This window comes from Gouania willdenowi, chromosome 19, assembly GCF_900634775.1.
Source record: "Gouania willdenowi chromosome 19, fGouWil2.1, whole genome shotgun sequence".
In the NCBI taxonomy this organism is placed as follows: domain Eukaryota; kingdom Metazoa; phylum Chordata; class Actinopteri; order Blenniiformes; family Gobiesocidae; genus Gouania; species Gouania willdenowi.
In genome coordinates, this window is record NC_041062.1 from 8841419 (window position 1) to 8856857 (window position 15439).

At 39.1% G+C, this 15439-nt stretch overlaps 3 protein-coding genes across 3 annotated transcripts; 1 reads left to right on the forward strand and 2 right to left on the reverse strand.

Moving 5' to 3' along the window:
* The first annotated feature begins 48 nt into the window (after window positions 1-48).
* Window positions 49-3194, forward strand: LOC114481142 (leukocyte cell-derived chemotaxin-2-like). The gene is made up of 5 exons (XM_028475592.1): window positions 49-67; window positions 173-227; window positions 315-426; window positions 2083-2237; window positions 2950-3194. The coding sequence occupies exons 2-5, from the start codon at window positions 203-205 to the stop codon at window positions 3114-3116; spliced, it is 459 nt and encodes a 152-aa protein (XP_028331393.1). The 5' UTR covers window positions 49-67; window positions 173-202; the 3' UTR covers window positions 3117-3194.
* A 173-nt stretch (window positions 3195-3367) lies between these two features.
* On the reverse strand, window positions 3368-9880 carry atad1b (ATPase family AAA domain containing 1b). Its single transcript, XM_028475588.1, has 10 exons — window positions 9760-9880; window positions 8849-9049; window positions 7995-8093; window positions 6972-7092; window positions 6693-6893; window positions 6495-6601; window positions 5478-5567; window positions 5263-5313; window positions 5061-5188; window positions 3368-4004 (listed from the first exon to the last, which is right to left on the reverse strand). Exons 2-10 carry the CDS (start codon window positions 9020-9022, stop codon window positions 3890-3892), a joined length of 1086 nt encoding a protein of 361 aa, XP_028331389.1. The 5' UTR covers window positions 9023-9049; window positions 9760-9880; the 3' UTR covers window positions 3368-3889.
* Window positions 9881-11260: 1380 nt separating this feature from the next.
* Window positions 11261-15060, reverse strand: rnls (renalase, FAD-dependent amine oxidase). Its single transcript, XM_028475589.1, has 7 exons — window positions 14837-15060; window positions 14642-14750; window positions 14148-14290; window positions 13265-13423; window positions 13023-13193; window positions 11601-11776; window positions 11261-11508 (listed from the first exon to the last, which is right to left on the reverse strand). The coding sequence occupies exons 1-7, from the start codon at window positions 14952-14954 to the stop codon at window positions 11353-11355; spliced, it is 1032 nt and encodes a 343-aa protein (XP_028331390.1). The 5' UTR covers window positions 14955-15060; the 3' UTR covers window positions 11261-11352.
* Window positions 15061-15439: the final 379 nt, after the last annotated feature.

Consider the following 15439-nt stretch of genomic DNA (forward strand, 5'->3'; position numbering starts at 1 on the left):
CCTTGTTTTGATTGATCTTAACCCTTGTGTGTGCATGTGTGTGTGTGTTCAACGGTCAGCATGCACAGTGAGTCATGTCGTTATTCCCTGTGTTCTTTCTAAAGTTTCCAAACAGTGGAAATTTCCGTGTGCGTGTGTGTGTGTATAAAAGCAGCTCTGTCTCGTCCGTCAGTCATACCACCATTACAAAGTGCAGCTGAAGATGCAGCGACTCGTCATTTTCTTTGGTTAGACTCTTCCCACTCTTCAGACTTACTGCTGCTGTTTAGGATTTACTTTTTAATATGTGGTTGTGTGTGTGTGTTTGTGTGTAGCCCTGCTGTGGGTGTGTGAGTCTGTAAAATTTGGTCAGTTGTGCAGTGGAAACCCAAACAACAGTCAGAGGACGAGAGACCGACATGGAGCTGGAAACTACGGAGCTTCACGGTAACAGCCTCATCGATCAGTGTCAGCGCAAACATCTGTATTAACAGCTATACTTACATCTATTCTAACCTTACTGCAAACATCTGTATTAACAGCTATACTTACATCTATTCTAACCTTACTGCAAACATCTGTACTAACAGCTATACTTACATCTATACTAACATTAGTGCAAACATCTGTACTAACAGCTATACTTACATCTATACTAACATTAGTGCAAACATCTGTACTAACAGCTATACTTACATCTATACTAACATTAGTGCAAACATCTGTACTAACATCTATACTAACATTAGTGCAAACATCTGTACTAACAGCTATACTAACATTAGTGCAAACATCTGTACTAACATCTATACTAACATTAATGCAAACAAACATCTGTACTAACAGCTATACTAACAGTGCAAACATCTGTACTAACAGCTATACTTACATCTATACTAACATTAGTGCAAACATCTACTAACATCTATACTAACAATGCAAACAAACATCTGGACTAACATCTATACTAACTTATCAACTTACATCTGTCAGTGCTAACATCGGTGCTAAAATCTGTATTATCACCTGCATTAACATTTGTACGTACATCTAGCTGCACTAACATCTGCGCTAATATCAGCGCTAACAGAACTACAGCTAATATCTGTTAGCAATAACTTTGTACTAACATCAGCGCTAATATCTGTACCAACACTAACATCTGTAGTAACATCAGTGCCAAGTTGCCAACATCAGTCCTAACATCTGTATACTAACATCAGCACTTATATCTGTTCTATCAGCGGTAACATTAGTGCTAACATCTGTACTCGAGCTAACTGTTGGTTTTGTGAGGGTTAGGGTTATTCAGTTATGAAACAATCACATTTAAAGTATAATAATGATCAATAATAATTATGGCTTGGATTAATATACAGAGCTTTTTCCATTGAGACTCAAAGTACATTAGTCATACCGGTGGTGATAAACTACATTATAGCCACAGCTGCCCTGGGGCAGACTGACAGGATCGTGGCTGCTAATTGGCACCAAGATTCATGCATAGCTCATACCCATTCTACCACTGAGCCGTGGTATGACAATAATCCAATAAATCAAACATCTGGAGGTCACTCGTGAGTCTGAAGCAGTGGTTCTCAACCTTTTTAGGATCGTGACCCCATTTTAATATCACAATTTTCTGGCGACCCCAAGACTATTACTTTTTTTTTGCTACAAATACAAGGTCATCAGGATTAGTGATTTAAATATATAATATTATTTATTATTATAGGCATTCTTGGTGACTCCACATGGGGTCACGACCCCAAGGTTGAATAACTGCGGTCTAAAAGTATCATTTACTGGATCAGAGCAGCTTCACTGATCTGACGGTCTTTTAAAAACCATTAAACGTCCCAGTGACAACCAGTAGTGGTGTTTAATTCATTAAAAAGAAATAATGAGCCCACATATCAGATGTTTTACCTGAGTAATCATCAGCTCAGTGAGGTTAGCCCTCCAGTGGCCAGAGGAGGTATTACACTCTGTGAGGCCCCTGACAGCAGCACTGCGTGTGTGTGTGGTGTGTGTGTGTGTGTGTGTGTGTGTGTGTGTGTGTGTGTGTGTGTGTGTGTGTGTGTGTGTGTGTGTGTGTGTCAGGGTTCCTCACGGGACACACCAGGGTCTGGATATCCGGTGCAGCGACGGAGCAGAGGTTCTGGCTCCGTTTGACGTCACACTTCACGGAAAACTGATCGTCTACAACAATCCTGACAAGGCAGCGATAGACGAGGGCATCAACCTGAGGGGGGGAGGTAACACACACACACACACACACACACACACACACACATAGGTGTGTGCTCAATTCCATGGATAGATTTATGTTAGGGGTCAATGTATGTATCACATATCGGAATTCAAGTGTCGGACAATATCGAACATCTCTATGATACGATTTGCATGTCACGATACGATTTATCACGATACTCCACTATATACATTGCGTAAGTACAAAATGTTATGAAATACATTTTTTAAAAATGTTTTTTAAACTTGCGAGCACAAGTAATTGGTAATTAACTGTAATTCAAGTACTAATATAAAAAAAAAAAAACAAGTGGTATTAAGTGTCAAATTACATTTAAAAACAATAAATAAAAATACAGTCTTACTTCTACAGCAGATTCTGATTTGGTTAAGTTTTTAAATTCTTAATAAAAAGTAACCACATTCATCTATATAAAGTGGCCATTATGTTTTATTAAAATAAAGTCTAATCAACTTCCAGCTAAAATGCATTGAGTGAGGTAGTTTAACAAGGTCTGATGGTGCGTTCACTGACACCTAGTGACTGGGAGATTATGTGGTATGCAGATGTTAGTGCAATTAAATGTTTTTTTTGTTCAAAAACATAACTAAAAAAATGTATTTGGACATTTTTTAGATTGATACAATTATCACGATATATCGCAGAATTGATTTTTTCTTACACGCTTAACACTAATTCTCCACCGGTCCTCACAGGTCTGTGTTTTAAGCTCTTCTACGTCAGAGCGGATAAATCCACTGGTTCCGTGAGGAAGGGGGAGCGGATTGGGACCATGCTGCCCATGCAGAGCGTTTATCCAGGAATCACATCACACGTACACGTTCAGATGTGTGACCGCAGCGACCCTACGCCTTACTTCTGATCACTGAAACTTCCTTCATGAACCAGTGTGTTTATGTCCTGGGATGTCAGAATAAAACAAAATAAATCTTTTTTGTCATTTTGACTTTTTTTTATTGCAGTTTAAGGCTTTATAATAATAAAATGCCTCCCTTTAAAATCAGTCTAAAATGTGTTTTGAAAATCACACACACACAAGCACACAGGTTTGGGGTTGTTTTTATTTCTAACAAAGTTAAACTTTGTTTTTGGCAAAAAAAAAAAACTCCCCTGAACATTACGAATTACATTTAATTTGAAAATATCATACCCAAGGAGGACATCCTGTTTACACTTTTTTCCAGAGTAAAATTATGGAGGTCGACGTCTGTTTTTATTATTCAATCGCTTCAATAAAAACAAATATTTTCAATCAAAGAAAAAAAAGTGTTCAAATACAATTATTTGTGTCTCAAATATAGACACTTTTATTCTTTATTTAAAAATATTGATTTTTGATTGGAAAGTTATTTTTTTTTGATTGAATAATGAAGACACAAATCTACCACCATATAAAAGAAGATTTGAGCAAATAAGCTCAGTTCACAATGATGGACTTTAATGACGACACAGTCAAAAATGGTTTCCATGGCAACACCATGGAGAGGCTCACGGTAAAAGTAGTCCTTGAAACCAGCTGCGGCATTTTCCAAAGTCTCAATTTTAAAGTCCACTTACAAGCGGACTTCCTGTCAAGCTTTATTTACACGGCGCGGCAAAGCATGACACACACACGCACGCGCGCACATGCACACATTAATCCAGAGCGACGTGCAGCAGCGCAACATTTCCCAACGTCTTGGATTTCTTCATCTTGCTGACAGACGTCCTCAGGTCCGCCTGACAGATGGAGCGGATGGACTCACACACACTGAAAACACACACACAAATTATACTGTTTAATGTTATGCACAGTACATTCATGCTTTTCAGTAACAGTCAAAAAATAAGTCCATAGTTCTAACTTGACATTATAAACAACAGCAATATAGAAATAAAAAATAAAAATAAAGAGCAATATATAATAGAGTTATAATCTTTAAACTAGTCATTTATTAAATTGATTGTGTGGATAGACTTCTTATCATTGATTAAAGTGAATGGATTCTATGTAATATTTACATTCAGTGCTGAATGCTGTAAAGTGTAGGTTAGATTGATTATGAATGTGGAAGTAAAAATCAAAAGATTCATTGTTTGTTGTAGTTTTATGTTTTCATTTAAAACAAAATTATATCATTTGCTGTCAGATTTAGTGTAACTTTCAAACTATTGATAAAAAAAAAATATTCCATATCCTTTTAGAACAGTTAAATTACTGGACATTGGTAAAATACGTGCAGTATATTGTCTTCAGTTGTTTTGCAAAAATCACAAATGTTACTTATCGCAGCAAACTTTGAAATCTAAGAATTAGTGGAATAGATATTCATTATTTCATATTCATGTCCTTTATCTTGTTTAGAATAGAAAATGTATAAGTTAAAAAATTTATATTTTTTTAAGATTTGCAAAGTAAGCGATCCAGAAAAATTGACCTCTTGGACATATTTTACACTTAATGTATAAGTAGCTTCTTCTATGTCTATTAGTACATCTATTACTTCTAATATCTGTCCCATGAACAGAGAGTATAGGTTCTGTTACCGGTTCATCAAGATCCTGACTCTCAAATGAACCCTTCATCAACTGTAAAATACCACTTAGAATAGCATTTACAACCATTTTAAATTCTTTATAGATTACAGGAACATTTTTTTGGGCCAAAAATTATTCATATGTTAAAAGGCTTGAGTTATTTTTTAGTAAATCTGCAACAATAATTTATTTGACAACATAACTCCATAAGAATTAATTTTTTTTGGACAGTAATACAGACATGGATGTCATAATACGCACAGACAGACATGTCAGTGATGTCACCCACCTGTCGTCGCTGTGGATGAAGTCTCGTACACAGAGTAGGGCGGCGTCTCTGCACATCTCTCTGAGGTCACTTCCTGAGAAACCCTCCGTTTCCTTGGCGACCTCCTTCAGGTCGACTGACGACTCCACCTGCAGGGACGACCAATCACAGCCGTCAGAGACAGAAAGCCCCGCCCATCGACCAATACGCTAACAATACTCACGCTCTCGTTCTCCAGGATCAGATGCAAAATCTGCTCACGCTGACGCGCACTCTGCGCACACACACACACAAAATGTTACTTACTGCTACTACATTTGACTTCAGTGGACTTAGGTTACATCACAGACAGCTGTACGGTTTCCCTCTGAGAAAACTTTGATTCTGAGTGTGTTTCAACATTGTGTAGTGGTAGTTGTGTAGTGTTGTGTGTCGTACAGGCTGATTGATGTGGAAGCGAGTGGGCATCCTCCTCAGGATGGCTGAGTCCAGGTCTTGAGGACGGTTGGTGGCTCCCATGATGATCACCTGACACACAGGAAGCTCACATGACACAATGACAATGTGTGTGCGTGTGTGTGTGTGTGTGTGTGTGCGCGCGCGCGTCAGGTGTAGGTTCAGTTACATTTTTAAAGTACAATTACGTCTTCAATTATCCATGTTCTATTACAACTCAATTGTGATTACGGTGACCGTCATTTTTCCAATCACAATTAGAAGTTTTCCCCCTGAAATCAATTACAATTATCTTCTCAATTGCTAAAGTTCAATTACAATTAATCACAATTACTGAGCTTGAAATAAATAAGCCCATAAAACGTGACCTTCCTCTTGCATTAGCCTTCTGTTGGCATCTCTCATGATAACTGGTCATTTTTCAACTACAATTACAGCAGCAACATATTTTTCCAATTACGATTTCAACTATAATTACATCATAATTGTAATTAATTACCAATTACGTAATTATAATTATAATTGAGCCCAAACCCGGTTGGGATCAATTCCATTCTTCAATTACAACTCAATTATATTACAGTGGCCTTCTTTATTTAACAAGCTCATAAAACATTTCCTTCCTCTTATGTTAGCTTTCTGTTAGCATCTCTCTCTAAAAAAATGATATCTATCAACTCCTTTGTTGTCCATCTCTTGGTTTCCTTGTTAGGTTTCCTAATCAATGAAAATATTGGTAATAATATTTTTGGTGTGGGCACCTGAGCCTTTTTTCTGTCAGTATGTGTCAGCCATAAAACTGTAACATGGATCCCCAGGTTTGATTTTAAATAAATTGTAATTGACAGTTTTATAGAATTTTAATGCCAATTACAATTACAAAGTAAATTATCTGAGCTCAATTTTAATTGATCTTAGCCCTAATGTGTGTGTGTGTGTGTGTGTGTGTGTGTGTGTGTGTGTGTGTGTGTGTGTGTGTGTGTGTGTGTGTGTGTGTACCTGACAGTTGTAGTCTGTGTCCAGTCCGTCCCACAGACTCATGAACTGAGCTTTCATCATCGCTGTGGCTTCATGATCTGAACTGGAACGATTCCTGAGGAACGAGTCTGATACACACACACAGAATGCATCAACAACACTGTGTGCATGTGTGTGTGTATGTCCCTCTTTCTGTGTGTGCGTGTGTGTGTTACTCACCGATCTCATCGATGAAGATGATGACGGGCTGTATCTTCATAGCCAGTGTAAACACAGCGTTGGTGAGTTTCTGACTCTCTCCGTACCATTTGTCCGTTAACGTGCTCGGCTGCAGGTTGATGAAGCGAAACCCCGCCTCCTTGGCCGTCGCCTTGGCGATCAGCGTTTTCCCGCAGCCGGGCGGCCCGTGCAGTAACACGCCTGTTAGCATGGTGACAGGGGGAGGGTCAGGTTACGGGGCACATGTGTGTGTGTGTGTGCGCGCGTGTGACCTCTGACCTTTGGGCGGCTGCAGCAGCCTGGAGTTTTCAAACAGATGTTTCTTCTGCACGGGAAGGATGACGGTTTCCTTTAACTCCATGATCACATCATCCAGACCTGCAACATCGCCCCACGACATCTACACAATCACACACACAACACAACAACTCAATAATATCACATTAAACACACAAAACTGAATAAAAAAAAAAAAAATCACAAAACCTTGATTGTGACCCCATGTGGGGATTGCCAGGGAATGTCTGGTAATAATAAAGATATGTAAAAAATACTGATTAAAATTAAAATTTGTTAAAATAAAATCTAAAATTGTAAAATATAATTTTTTTATTGTTAATTTATATTTTAATAAATAAAAAATAATTACAAAAATATGAAAATTAAAAAAAATAAAATATATGTATTTTTTAACTTAAAAATAGTAAATAATATCACATAAAATGCACAATAAACACAAAATAAAATCAAAACACAATAAACCAGTATTTTTCAAACTTGTGGGGCCACGCCGGACTTCATTATCAAGTAATAATAAAATAAAAATGGGAAATTAAAATGAAAAATTTAGATGCATTTTATTATTTAAATTATATTTAACTAAAAAAAATGTTTAATTTAAAAATTTGAATTTTTTAACTTCTCATTTATTTGTATTTATCTATTTTGTAAAATTGAACCAAAAAACCCATAATATCACAGACATAGATATACAGTGCAGAAAGAAGCCGAAAGCCATCACCATCACACAACCTCAAACAACTTTATTCTATACTTTCACTTTCTGAAATATAAATGTAGTCGTAACAAAACGCAGTATAAAAATATCTGAGATGGCGCACATTGCTAGTGGCTACTCTGTATTTGTAACTCAATATAACAAACATGTATTGGGGGAAAAGTCTCTGGGGTCGCCAGAAATTTGTGATATAAGATAAGATAAAGGTTGGGAACCACTGTAGTAAACTATATATATATATTGTGTTACTGTTGTGTAGATGTTGCACAGTGTGTGTCTCATACATGCATGCTGAGCGGGTCGACCAGGTGAGCAGCGATGCTCATCTCGTACTCCGACAGCTTCACATTCTTCACGCCGATCTTACGCATCAACTTCTCCGCCTGTGCACGCACACGCACACACACACCAGGTAATTACCAGACCCATCCATAAAGTCAGCAAAATGATGGTCCATTGTTCTATGAATCACTGATAACCACATTTATTTATTCATCTGAATAATATCCACTGTGATCCAGGAAGTTAATTATTATTAGCGCCATAGCATATAGTCATCTTAAAGATGTAAATTCTTGTTTTAATTAAAAATAAAATGGGTGAAAAGTGATTAAAAGTTAAGGAAAAGGTGGTGTAATGGGATTTTAAAAGTGCCAATATTGAATTAGTAGGAACAATTACTTTAAACTGGCAAATAATAGGCATGAAAAATGGTGAATGTGGTTAAATTGGCAAAAAAATAAGCATGAAATATTGTGAAAAGCGGTTGAAAGTGACAATAATGGGTCAACATATGTGACATTAGGTGGAAAAGTGGTAAAAAGTATTTATAAGTGCTGAAAATGTCTTTAAAGTGGGAAAAATGTGCAAAAAAGGTATTAAAATTTGATAAAGAAGTGTCAGAAATTGGAGTAATTTAGCAAAAATGCATCAAAAGGCACAAAAATATGGCAATTAAAAGTGATAAAAAATAGGTTAAAATATGGAAAGTTTGGTGTTGTTGCAGAAAAGGAGTAAAAATAAGCAAAAATGGGCTGAAAATTTGAAATTGTTCAAGAAATATCTTGAAGACATCTGGTGACCTTAAATGGGGTACCAACCCCAAGGTGAAGAACCCCTGGTGTAAAGGAGCACTGGCCTGTTTCTGCGCCTCCATCTTCTGCTTCCTGGTAGGGTCGATGGCGTCCAACATCCACCTGATGGTGACGAAGGTGACGGCGCCAAAGAGCGACAGGCGGAACAGCAGACCTATCAGCTCGTTCCTGCTCAGGGGGCGGGACAAGTTCTCCACGGGAAGCTCCTTCAGGACCATTGTCACGGTAATGCCTCCACTAATCAGCTGCGACACAACAGATGAGATTGTGTGTGGTGTAATTTGAAAAACAATAATATTTTTCAAAAATTGCAAAAAATATACTTGTGTCTTATTAACTATTTAATATTTATTAAAAAAAAAATCCCGAGTTGTGAGTTTGTCTGGAAACCAGCATAACACACTGATATTTCAGGTTTAGGTAGAATGTGAAACCAAAACAAACTGAAACTGAATGTATGAATTGTGTTACATTAGTAAAGTGTGTGAGGAACTGTTTTAAAGATGCAGTTCACACTTGGTTTAGGAGGATTCCGAAAAAGTGATGATTAAGGAAATTTAGGACTTTTTAGAAGGTGTAGTAGGCTGAAGGATGACAATGTGAAAAACTGACACACATACAGTTTTATATTTACTCTGAGTATCTGTGTGTATCTCTCTCTCTGTGTGTGTGTGTGTGTGTGTGTGTGTGTGTGTGTGTGTGTGTGTGTGTGTGTGTGTGTGTGTGTGTGTGTGTGTGTGTGTGTGTGTGTGTGTGTGTGTGTGTGTGTGTGTGACCTTCCTTCAGATTGAAACGCTTTAACGGACCCCGGTCTAACTCCTCCGGCCTCCGTGTGTCCACGGGCCTCACCTTTAGCTCAACTAATGCTAATAACGCTTTTGAGTATCATTATAAGTGTAGCCATTTCTTCTAAATGTGTTCATTTAAGTATAACAGTCATATCACAAACATTCACCTGCTTCGTAACGCCACCTCTTCTTCTTCTGTGGTGGAGTCTCGTGTCGTTTTCTTCTTCTGCTGCTGCAACTGCCGCAGTCTGCTTGTCCTGACCAATGAGCGACAGCCTCAGCTGGTCACGTTGTTATTATAAAAAGGTGGCCTTTAAAAGCAGCTTTCATGTAAATTATATAATTTTATATTAAATATATACAGTAAAACTAACAGTAGGCTAAGACGTCAGATCAGCAAGTGACGATCTCACTGGCTTACAAAAAAAAAGGTGAACCCGGTGACATGGTCTGAATTCACGTCGTACTGATTGCATATGCGCATGCGCACAACCGAAAAATGAATTTTTGACCGTCGCTCTCTGGATAATAAAAGCTACAGATGTAGTAAGAGTTTTAGAGACAAAACAGATTAATACACCAAAAAACTCCCTCTAAAATACATTAAATCATGGTAAAATAGTAACTCATGACTCTACATTAGTCATACAGTACAAAAAGATTATCTTCTTTTTACTGTTGATGGTTGATGAGCAGTTTCCTGCCGAGAGAAAGCTCCCTGAGCTCTTTGATAATTTACAAAGTTACAAAGAATCATTAAACATGGGACATGATGTTAAAATAGTTTTCTGCTGCTTCGATTCTAACATATTACTGTTAGTTTCATGTTTTAGATGTTAGTTCTACCTCAGGTGTGTCGTATACATTTTCAGTGAAATGGTTTCAAAATTTTCGAGACTTTAGGTTGGTTTTTCTTCTGTCGTGCAATTCTCCTTCACAATGAAGCGAAACTGCGCCCAGCAGTTCATGTATGGCACTGTAGCAAAAAAGAAGCAGAAAGATTTTATCATGAACATTAAACGACTAACGCAGAGACGAGTTTTTTCTCAAACTGTTCAAATACTTTTTGGACACTCCGCTATGTATTAGCTTTGTTCTAACTTTTGAGCTTTTTAAACTATTCACCTTTTGAACTTTTCATTTTCCCATCCACACTTTAATTTCAAATAGATTCTACACAACTGCACATTGCCATAACTACCTGGCAACATTGAGCTGTTCTGCAAAGCTCCCGGCGTACAATTTTATGAAGTAATTTATGAATGGTATCATTGCAGTCAAAACAAATCTGATGTTGCCAAGGCTAATTCTAATGCTAGGTTAATTCATTTCACTGAATTCTTGGGCCCGGACGTAGTTCAGCAGAACTTGTTTCTTTTGTCCCCCCTGGCAAGAATCTCAAACTCCGCCTATGGTGAGGACACTTTAATGAGACTTTCTTTGCACTTCATCGCATGTGCTTTTATTTTGAAGGCATATCCATACATGCTGCCCTCATTCTGCAGTTTGTCTTCAAACGACGAGACACAAACATAGGGACAAATGCACAAAGACCCACAATGATCTGATGTTGGTTCAACACATTCACTGAAACACTGTGTGTGTGTGCATGCATGTGTTATTAGTACAGTCAGACTTTACTAGACTAATCCTGGCTTCTGTTAACCAGATAACAGATTAAAACTCACATTTTTGTACAGACTATTAGTTTTAATCAACAAAAACAATCAGACATCATTAATCAATCGATCAGTCATTCATCAGGTCAGAGCGGCCTTGAGCGGACTGAGCATGCTCAGTGCGGACTCCACGCAGCCGTCAAAATTGGAGTGACAGAAGGCATCGCCCCCGATGACCAGCAGTGGTTGGCTGAGCAAAGTCATGTGACCTGGACTGTCGGGCACCGCCGTCAGCACCTGAGGACAACAAGAGGGGTCAAATGCTGAGGGGACGGGGCTACGGGCTGAGTGACAGATGACAGAGTGGGCGGGGCTATGGGCTGACTCACCTGAGAGTAACGCCATTTGTGACACTTGATGCTGATTGGCTGGGGCAGGTCAGGGAGAAGCCTGTAGAGCTCCTTCATGATGATTGGCTGGACGTCCTCTTTGTCCTTTTCCAGATGCTCCAATCCGAACGGGACGCTGGTGTGGACAACCAGGGACGGACCCAGACCAGGAACCTCTGGGTGAGGACATTCGAAAAAATACTATTCTTCATATAATGTACATAAGATGCAAATATTTTAAGTGCCATAAAAGACAGTGACTGTACAAAATATGTATGAATCAATTTGTTGTTCCTTTAAAAATACAATTTGTTTTTTGGTGCTTGAGTCATGTAACCAGGCACGCCGCACTTTCATAAAAACTAAATATCATCCCCCCTCACCTCACTGTTTGGACATCGACCCTACGATGCCCAGGTCGTCATTGTAAATGAGAACTGGTTCTCAACTGACCTGACCTGGTAAAAAACAAAAAAAAACAAAAAAATAAAAAACAAAGTGGTCCAGTTGGATTGATTGAATGGCGATCGAGCCAATCACAGCCAGCCATTTGACGAAGCCGTGGGTCCGAGAAGGTAAACAAAGAGATAACATCGGAGCAGTGTTGCCAGCTTGGCGACTTTCCAGCTTCTCTGAGAAACTTATTTTCTCAAAAGTGACAAGCGACAAATCTCGCAACGTTTTTTTTGTTATTGGAGAGTTTTTTTAACGTTTTAGCGACTCCGACTGAAAGCATGTATCACACCACAGCAAAAATTAAGCAGAAAGCCGTCGCTGGCCTAATTTTATCATGAATTTACAACATTAAAAGATACATGGATGCAAGTTTTAATTAACATTATCAATTATGTTACTAATCATTTTTGCATTATTAGGGAGGATGCAGGAGGGTTAGGGTTAACTATTGTTATCGTTGTTATCCTCATAATGCTAGGTTATTGGTAGATTAATGCGATTGCTAGGTTAATGATAATGCTAGGGTTATGCTAATTCAAGGTTCATGCTAATGCTAATTCTAGGTTAGTGCTAATGTTATTGCTAGGTTAATGCTAGGCTAAGGCTAATGCTAAATTAATGTTATTGCTATTGCTAGGTTAGTGTTAATGCTAGGCTAATGCTAAGTTAATGCTAATGCTAGGCAAATGCTAATGTTAGGAAAATGCTAATGTTAGGCAAATGCTAGCTAATGCTAATTTATGCTAATGCTAGCTAATGATAACGCTAATGCTAAGCTAATGCAGTGCAACGCAGGCCAGCACCTGCATTCTCACTCACAAAATTCTAGTTAAATATATTACACACATGGTGGTTTACACGAATCTTGAGACGGTCTATATATTAAATTCTATTTTCTGTTTTGCCCTCCCAGGAAAGAATCTAGAACTCCGCCAATTGGACAGAAATGTGAGAACAGATATTAACCGTTGTTCCGTCGTAGGTCGTTGTTGGCGATGTAGCAGATGCTGGAGTTGGGGACGTAGCGAGCTCCCCATTGGATGCCGAGGACCACGTCAGGGGGGAAGAAGAGAGCAAGAGCAAAGCGGGACGTGTAGACGACGACGTCCAATAGCTGCCTCTGCTGGACGGACATCACTAACAAAAAGGGCGACACGGCCAATCAGAAGAGCCTCACCGGCGTAATCTTTCAGAATAAAAGCACACACGCTGCGTGACGTCTCCCTGCAGCTGAAGGATCTGAGGGACGGGCATTGTCAGGACGACTGCGTCAAACGTCTCCCTGTCCCCCTCCTTCCTCTCCACCTCCCATGATGCACCCCGACGGTACACGCCGGTCACATGACGCTCCAGGAACAGCTTGGCTCCTATTGGACAAAAATGCAGGAATGTGATTGGTCAGTCACACAGATTCATTAACAGTGTCTGCTTTGAATAACGTCTCACGGTGACACACAACTGGCCATCTGGCATACCAGGCATCGTCCTCTTGGGCTGTCGACCCCAGTGGGCCGATCTAGTCCGCTACGTTTATTTTTTCCAAGTGGAGACAGACATGGTAACAGGTGGCCAAAAATGGTCCAAAAGTGACGAAAACGTTGTGAGAAAATAGTGAAAAGTGACTAAAATAGATCAAAAGCAGCCAAAAGTGGCCCAAAAATGGATAAATAAAGAGGAACAGGTGGTACGTAATGGCAAAGGATAGGTTAAATGGGCAAATTGTGACAAACAATAGTGAAAAAGGGCAAAATGTGGAACAAAAAGAGGCAAAATGTAGGGTAAAAGGAAATAAGTGATCATTATTGGGCAAAAGTTAGCTCTTTTGGATGAAAGGTGGCCAAAAAATGAAATAAAGGACAAAAATTGAATAAAAGTGTCAAAAAGAACTTGAAAAAATGGACAAAAATAGGGAAAAAAAAGGGATATTTATTGGCAAAAGTGTCAGAACTTTTTTAAAAGACGCAAAAATTGGATAAAGGAAGTTGCAAAATGGCCAAAGAAAAAGCCAGGGCTGACTTTCTGTCCCACCCCTCCAGAGTGAGATATTCATTAATGTGGGTGTGGTCATACTCCGCTCTGATTGGTCAGTACCTGACTCAGCCAGGAAGTGTTTCACCACGCCGCTCATTCCTCGAGGGCTAACGAAATCCTTGCTGTCGTTTTTCATCTTCAGACCTTCAATTACTGCATCCAGAGGACGAAGAACACCTGCAGACACCAGCTCAGAGTACAGACTACACATGCACACACACACACACACACACACAGACGGAGAGAGGTGTGTGAGGAGTAATGTAGCCAAAATGCATTAAAAGGTGCAAAAATATGGCAAGAAAACATGATAAAAATAGGTTAAAATATAGAAATTTTGGTAAATAAAGGGTACAAATTTGCAAAAATGGGCTGAAATCTTAAAAAAAATATTCTGACATTCTTGAAGGAATCTGGTGACCACCTTCCAGTGTCTCACGACCTCCAAATGGGGTCCTGACCCTAAGGTTGAGAGCCACTGATCTAGGGCACCAAATTGCTTATGGCTGGCACTGGTGATAAATCACATTAACCTGAGTGTGTTTGTGTGTTACTTGTGGTGCTGTGTGTAGTAAGCTGCTGTTGTTGTGATGTATTGAGCTCCGAGGTCAGCTGACTGAGAGGGGGAGGAGTCGGGAGCACGTGACGTGGACATCCTCCCACCTGCACACAGAAAACACAAGCCCAATTTTAAGATCCTTTGACGTCAAAAACCAGCGGTCAAACTGTCGTGGGTGTGACGTCACTACCTGCCCCGCGAGCCTTGTCCCATACCTCGACGTGCACGCGCCCTGGCAGCTCCCGCCGTAGCAGGCACGCGCACAGGCTGCCGGTCAGACCCGCGCCCACGATCAGCACGCGCGACATGTTCAGACCGAGCGGTACCGAACACGCGAGCGACCACAGAGACCACCGGAAGACGACCAGGTCATTGGGCTGTGACGTCACATTTACCTTTGCCTACAAAAATAAAAGCTCCCACACAGAACAGCTTCCGGTGTGAAATGTATAATTTTATTTTTATTTTTACTAGAAACCTAGAAAAAAATACAATCACAATTCACAGAATCCGATAGCAAAACAAAAAAGAAACAGTGTACATTTATACCTCCAAAAAACTTTGGGAGCAGATTGCACTTCAAAATTATTTGAGAGTAATAAAAGAAACGTTTCTTTGTACGATAATAACCAAAGAAGATGAAGAAGCTTCCGGTGTGGTAGTTTTTTAATTATTTTTTGTATAAGCCTTTTTATTTTAAAATGTAGAATAAGAGACGACTAACAAACTAAGACTTTTAAATTGACATCAATATTACCATTAACAAAAACGAAACAAAGTAAACAAATACAGA